The sequence below is a fragment of the Sardina pilchardus genome, chromosome 1 (assembly GCF_963854185.1).
Source record: "Sardina pilchardus chromosome 1, fSarPil1.1, whole genome shotgun sequence".
Taxonomy (NCBI): Eukaryota; Metazoa; Chordata; class Actinopteri; order Clupeiformes; family Clupeidae; genus Sardina; species Sardina pilchardus.
In genome coordinates, this window is record NC_084994.1 from 15,318,050 (window position 1) to 15,325,549 (window position 7,500).

General features: G+C 44.2%; 1 protein-coding gene across 4 annotated transcripts in view; it reads right to left on the minus strand.

Moving 5' to 3' along the window:
* The window catches only part of LOC134082783 (far upstream element-binding protein 2-like), a 19,349-nt gene that overhangs the window by 6,370 nt on the left and 5,479 nt on the right, over positions 1-7,500 (minus strand). Inside the window, exons 6-11 of one of the 4 annotated variants that reach the window (XM_062538775.1) lie at positions 6,287-6,316; positions 3,981-4,170; positions 3,150-3,248; positions 2,388-2,486; positions 1,106-1,208; positions 463-584 (exon numbers count right to left, since the gene is read on the minus strand). In XM_062538775.1, coding sequence (XP_062394759.1) covers positions 463-584; positions 1,106-1,208; positions 2,388-2,486; positions 3,150-3,248; positions 3,981-4,170; positions 6,287-6,316 — 643 coding nt within the window. Of the gene's footprint in view, positions 1-429; positions 585-1,105; positions 1,209-2,387; positions 2,487-3,149; positions 3,249-3,980; positions 4,171-6,286; positions 6,317-7,500 lie in introns of all 4 variants that reach the window. The other 3 variants (XM_062538756.1, XM_062538784.1, XM_062538765.1) reach the window with 3 other exon arrangements.

Consider the following 7,500-nt stretch of genomic DNA (forward strand, 5'->3'; position numbering starts at 1 on the left):
CTGAGCTAGGCCTACTTCGCATAGTGGAGGAACTGGGCTAAATAAAACAATGGCAAATAATAATTATCCTTCCTAAAAATGCACTCGGGTATTTTTTTTTTGTTGGCAATGGAACTGTTGTATAAAAGCATTATCGCACTCGTGGTCGTGGTGTTGTTGGCCAATAGCGCCTTCGGCTTCGTGCCTACGGCGAACCACAGCCGTGGCGATATTGGCCAACAACACCACTCCCACTCGTGCGATAATGCTTAAACAAGTAAGTGTAAAAAGGTGAGACGCACACGGACATTCTCTTACCCAGCCTCCCTCCTCGTGTCTACATGTAAGTGTAAAAAGGTGAGTCGCACACGGACATTCTCTTACCCCGCCTCCCTCCTCGTGTCTACATGTAAGTGTAAAAAGGTGAGACGCACACGGACATTCTCTTACCCAGTCTCCCTCCTCACTCCCACCCTCTCTTACCCCGCCTCCCTCCTCGCGGGCGCGGATGCTCTGCAGCAGGTCGTTGATGATGCTGGCGGCGTGCTCGCAGCGGTCGGGGGGACCCATGATGTGGGCGATCTTATCGGGACCGCTGCTGTCGTCTGCAAGGGGGGAGGAGGAGGAGATGGAAGGAAATTAGATAAATATTTTCAGTTAAAGCAATGTTTCCCTTTTCTCTAGCAATACATAAATAAATTGATTGACTATAGACCATTCCAATAGAGTTCCAATATCAGTGTCAAGGTTTCCATTTTAACATTTCATGTTATCTTCTAATGCAGCAGTAGTAGTTTTGGGGACAAAATAGAAAGCATTGTTTTTGTGTTTCTTGTTGATCTTATCGGGACCGCTGCTGTCGTCAGCGGGGGGTCCATAGTCAATTGATTGACTATGGACCGTTTCAAGAGAGTTCCACCTTCAGTGGCATGCTGTTGCGGCAAGGCTTACATTTTAACATTATGTTACCGTTTATTCATGTTATCTTAGAATATAAATAGAATGTTCAAGTTCACTGTTTGTTTTCCTTTTTCTTGTTGAAAGGGTCTAAGGGAATTAAGACAACCAATTATGCCGCAAACTTAATAATGCTAAGGTTAAATAGCACAGTATTGAGCAGTCTTACCTGGCTTAAACTGTATCCTGACTCCAGCGTCATTCTGAATCTTCTTGATCATTTCACCGCTTCGGCCAATCACGACACCCACTGAGTGACGCGGAACTGGAATCTGTCCAATCACAGCAGAGCATTGAGTCAACCACTTTTCCACGCCGCCATTTCTATGGCAGTTCTAAACGACGACAATAACACCACCGAGGCACACAAAAGTAAGATTACCTAAATGTAACAAAGAAACTACTGTGGCTACACACAAACCTGAATGATGTTACTTCTGTTGACGTTCCACGTAAACAAACAAAACACTACTTTCCAATGCATGCCACTAAATCAAGTTCTCACTGCCCCAAACCCATATGTGCATGCTCACTAACCCCCAACCCCTCCCCTAAACATCTTGTTGGTGTTTGGATGAAATATGGTTTGTTATGTTTTGGTATTCAGCCTGTGCCCTTGTTTGACGTTTTACAGCCCCTGTGTTGTCTCCAGGGACCAAATTTTTTCACAATGTATCCAGGGAGCAGGCAGCAAGCTGATCAAAGGGTGATGGCTATGATTTGAGACAAAAATGAAATTGCTCTAAAAACCATGCAAGATCTCATAGTGCACCTTTAAAGGCCCAGAGTCTCATACTGGTGAAAGGCATCACTTGTAAGACTGCTTTGCTTAATGAGTGGTCATTTGTGAATTGAAGTAGGCGAATTACAGTGCCCTCCAAAAGTATTGGAACACATGCTTAAGTTGACCATATCAAATCTTTTGGAAATTGATCTTAATGCCTTAAATGAAAAAATGAGGAAATATTCAACCTTTAAGGACATCAATTTTCTTTGTGAATCAATAATATATTGTAAATTGATAAATGTTTTTCCTGTAATACGTATTGGAATGCCTATGTTCAATTCCAATAGGGCAGGCAGATTTTTATTTATTAAGGCCAGTTATTTCATGGATCCAGGACACTATGCACCCTAATAAAAGCCCCCTTGGCCTTTGGAATTAAAATAACCCCACATCCATCACAACCCTTCATCATACCAAGAGGTTGGCATGGTTTTGTTTCAGTTATTAGCTGTTAGCTAATTAGCTGGTTTCATTCTCATTGAGCTCAAACCAGCTAAGGCATTAAGATCAATTTCCAAAAGATGATTTTATAGTGTCAACTTTAGCATGTGTTCCAATACTTTTGGAGGGCACTGTATCTTGATCATGGGCTAAGCGATTGACACACACACAGAGGCAGATATTTCACATTTCTCAGGACTCAGGGTTCCGGGTTCCCCCTCACCTCCAGCCCTCCTCCCATGCGGGATCCGTACTCGCCGCGGTTCTCAAAGCCGGGGTTGTCCCTCTCCCTCAGGATCTCCTGCACCATCTCACGCGCTTGCTGCAGAGGAGGACATTTAAAACACTCACACAACTAATACTTGCTGCAGGAGGACATTTAAAACTCTCACTCACACAACTAATACTTGCTGCAGAGGAGGACATTTAAAACACTCACTCACACAACTAATACTTGCTGCAGAGAAGGACATTTAAAAACACACACTCACACAACTAATACTTGCTGCAGGAGGATATTTAAAACACACTCACACAACTAACACTTGCTGTAGGAGGACATTTGAAACACACTCACACAACTAATACTTGCTGCAGGAGGACATTTAAAACTCACACAACTAATACGTGCTATATGAAATCAGTAGCCTTGGGATCTCTTTGGGTTGCAAAAAATGTGCTATATGAATAAAAAAGTGACTTAATTTAACCGGCAAATGAATACATGCACATGTACTCAGGACACATAAGCAGGAGTTGGAGACACTTCTGCTAAAGTAAAGGTTAAAGGTTAGAGTGGGCCTTGTGGCATAGGACTCAAAGGTTAAAGGTTGGAGTGGCCTTTGTGGCGTAGGACTCAAAGGTTAAAGGTCGGAGTGGCCCTTGTGGCGTAGGACTCAAAGGTTAAAGGTCGGAGTGGGCCTTGTGGCGTAGGACTCAAAGGTGAGGGGTGAGGGGCGAGGGGCGATTGGGAATATGGCTGTACCTGCACTTTGTAGGGGTCTCCGATGATGCGCAGGGGCTTGTCCATGTTGGGACCCTGGGAAGCATCCTGGATCAGAATCATCTTCACACCGGCACGCTCCTACAACACACACGCACAGACGCAAAGCATAACACTTATTTACATACATTCATTTTGAAGATGCTTTTTATCCGAAGTGACTTAGATCAATAACTACATTAACTTATAAGATATCTAACACTGAGTCAAGGGCACCACGGTGGAAGCTGGAACTTGAACCCACAGCTTTTCAGACCAAAGACCCACTTAGCCACTACGCTACCACCACTGTTATTCGCTCTCTCCCATACACACACACAAACGGTTTGATGGTCTATGTTACTCACTCTACCCCTCCACACACACACACACACACACTTGTGTCATGGTCTCTGTTACCCTCTACCCCACACACAGCTGCAGCTGTTTGATGGTTTTGTTACTCTCTACCCCACACACAGCTGCAGCGGTTTGATGGTTTTGTTACTCTCCAACACACACCTGCAGCTGTTTGATGGTCTCTCCTCCCTTGCCGATGATGAGTCCAGCCTTGCCGGACTCACACACACACACACACATACGCTTGATGGTCTCTCCTCCCTCACACACACACACACACACACAGCTGTTTGATGGTCTCTCCTCCCTAACACACACACGCACACACCCACACACCTGCAGCTGCTTGATGGTCTCTCCTCACACACACACACACACACGCAGCTGTTTGATGGTCTCTCCTCCCTCACACACACACACACACCTGCTTGATGGTCTCTCCTCCCTAACACACACACACACACACCCACACACCTGCAGCTGCTTGATGGTCTCTCCTCCCTTGCCGATGATGAGTCCAGCCTTGCCGGCGGGGATGATCATCTCCTGCATGTGGCCGCCCTGCCCGCCCTGGCCGCCGCCCTGGCCGCCGTTCTCGTGGAACGCCGTGGGAGGGGTGCCACGCCCCCGCGACACGATCTCGTCCAATAGCATCTTCGCTTTCCTGCAGACAGGGGTGAGAGAAAGGAAGAAAGAAACGGACGTCCCAAGATGAAAATTCAGCAATCCAGAGAGCCAAGGCTCAACATCCCAACTCGCTCCATGCTGTGTGTATTTGACATAGAAAAATAAATAAATAAATAAATAAAAATCACTAGGGATGGCTCGATACCGATACCGACATGGGGGAACGAGCCGACACTGGGCATATGTACTCACAGAAACTAACCACCCACCGATAGCACTTATATTACACCGTTTCCCCTACATCATAGTGGCGTAGCTGCTGCAATGCTTTCACATGGCCTACTTGCAACTTGTATTTCAGTCTTACACGTCAAAAATATACGACTAAGCTAGATTCATGTATCGGCATTGAATCTATGCAGCCGATATCCTCGCACAAATGATTCTCCATTTAAACTATAGCTCACCTAAACTGTGCACGTGGTGGCATTCACTTAGTTGAGCAGTTGCTGATGTGCCTGAACCTGTGTAGCTCTGCCCTTCACTAGTTGGGGATATGCAGCCTACAAAACTAACTCTAGAGTTTGTCACAGTAGACAAATCTAATTTGCATAGAGCTTTCTATATTTCTAAGAAATATTACCCTTTCCTGCCTCTGCTCCAGATTGTAACGTTAGTCAGACCATGAACAGTTTGTTATATTCATTGTTTATGGTCATCAGTGCCAGTGTGGAGACTTATTTTGGCAATTGTTGTGGAAAAGTGTTGATTTCAGCCCTTCAGTTATTTTTTTAGTGTGGTCAGTGGTTGTACACGCCCATAACATTGCGCTACATTCAGCGATCACTGCTAGCTGCTCATTCAGTTTCTCTAGATAGTCCAGGCTCCGAAAACTGGAAAAACAAGTGTTTTTGTGTGTGTGTGTGTGTGTGTGTGTGTGTGTGTGTGTGTCTGTTGCTGCCCAAACAAAACCCTGCGTGGGATCTCTGGGAATGCTGAAGAGAGGGGTGAGCTATCTATCTGGCATATTTGGTCTGGTATCTATCTGAAACTTGATTGGACAAAAGCATCTGCTAATAAATACAAACAAACACAAACACACGACTTCCTGTGCAACTGCTGACTGCACCTTTGAGGTAAAATATCTACGTAGTGTTGCTTTAAGCCTGAGCTGAGAAGGGATATGTGCAAAATAACTAGTGCTACTTTATGCCTTTAATTTTACTATACTTTTACTTTAAGCCTGGTGCCCACAGGCAGTGTAGCTTTAAGCCTGATATTTTCTGTATCGTGTAGCTTTAAGCCTGGTACATAGTGTAGCTATAGGCCTGATATTTTAAGCCTGGTACACAGTGTAGCTTTAAGCCTGCTCTATAGTTTAAGCCTGAAGTTTAAGTTTAAGCTCTCTAGTTTAAGCCTGGTGCACAGTGTAGCTTTAAGCCTGCTCTATAGTTTAAGCCTGAAGTTTAAGTTTAAGCTCTACAGTTTAAGCCTGGTACACAGTGTAGCTTTAAGCCTGATAGTTTAAGCCTGCTCTATAGTTTAAGCCTGATAGTTTAAGCCTGCTCTTTAGTTTAAGCCTGGTACACAGTGTAGCTTTAAGCCTGATAGTTTAAGCCTGCTCTTTAGTTTAAGCCTGGTACACAGTGTAGCTTTAAGCCTGCAGTTCAAGTTTAAGCTCTATAGTTTAAGCCTGGTACACAGTGTAGCTTTAAGCCTGCTCTATACTTTAAGCCTGAAGTTTAAGTTTAAGCTCTAGTTTAAGCCTGGTACACAGTGTATCTTTAAGCCTGCTCTGTAGTTTACACAGTGTAGCTTTAAGCCTGATAGTTTAAGCCTGCTCTCTAGTTTAAGCCTGAAGTTTAAGTTTAAGCTCTCTAGTTTAAGCCTGGTGCACGGTGTAGCTTTAAGCCTGCTCTATAGTTTAAGCCTGAAGTTTAAGTTTAAGCTCTACAGTTTAAGCCTGGTACACAGTGTAGCTTTAAGACTGATAGTTTAAGCCTGAAGTTTAAGTTTAAGCTCTACAGTTTAAGCCTGGTACACAGTGTAGCTTTAAGCCTGCTCTGTAGTTTACACAGTGTAGCTTTAAGCCTGCTCTGTAGTTTACACAGTGTAGCTTGAAGCCTGGGCTTAGAGGGGTAAAGTGCACTAACTTCTCCACGTGCTCCAGGACCATGGGAGGCCTGCTCACAGTGGAGGAGTGTCAACCAGAAGGAAACAAAAGAGCACAACATTACTAGGCTTACACTGCAGGGCACCACACACACACACACACTTACTTACACTGCATGGCACCATACACACACACTAGGGGTGCAACGGATCATCATTGATCCGTGATCCGTTCGGATCAGTATCTTCGGTTCGGCACACACATGATTCGCGGACTGATGTATAATAATTATTAATAATAATGTCCGTGTGTTCTTTTGAAGTAACATGCGTGTCCACAAGGCATGCTTCTAGTCCCTCCCTGCTCTGCTCCCCTAGCCTGCGCGTCTTTTCTGCTATCACACACGTCATTAGCGGTCATGCCATAACCATGGCTGCTAGTTTAAGTGCTGATGTGGCTACATAGCAGCAACACACTAGCCTAATATCAAGTTTGTTTGTGCACACTTACATCTCAAGTTTGTTGCGCACCTACCTATGCTATGATATTTAGGTAATTTAGGCTTAGCCTACTGTTGGGTTCAATGTCAGCAATAAGCTACGCAACATTGGCTAACTTGTACATCTGGAGATAGCTAAGTGCTCACTAAAATCACAAAGGAGCATTGCAAGACACTCATCTCTTTTATGATCCCAGAAAGATTTTCTTCGACTTGTTAGTTTTATTAACATGTATTTTATGTAAGGGATAATCAACGACGCGCCGTGCGTTTATAGGAAAATAATGCACGTTCGAAGTGGTAATAAGGACCCGACGCCGCAGGCGGAGGGGACTTTACACTTCGATAAGTGCATTATTTTCCTATAAACGCACAGGGCGCGGAGTTCATCATGCACTATAGGCTATCCAACTTATTTTCTCAAGAATAAAACCGTGAGAATGAAGCCTAATTGCCCTCACGTATTTCTTAAAGCGACAGGGACTCAATTACACACCTCCTATGCGCACTCCTCCACACCACATTAAAGATAGCTAAATCAGTAGGCCTACACAAATGACTAAACATTTGTAGCTACTAGTAATTATGCAGATTGTGTGTGGAGGGTCAAGCAGAATCTTGGCTGGCCACTGGTGTGAATGATCACACAATATTCAATAAAAGGTGATTAAACACCAAATCAACTAAAATTGTAAAAAAGCATCCAAAAAGTCATTCTTGACTTCATCAGTATCGAAACAATAATTTTGGTATCA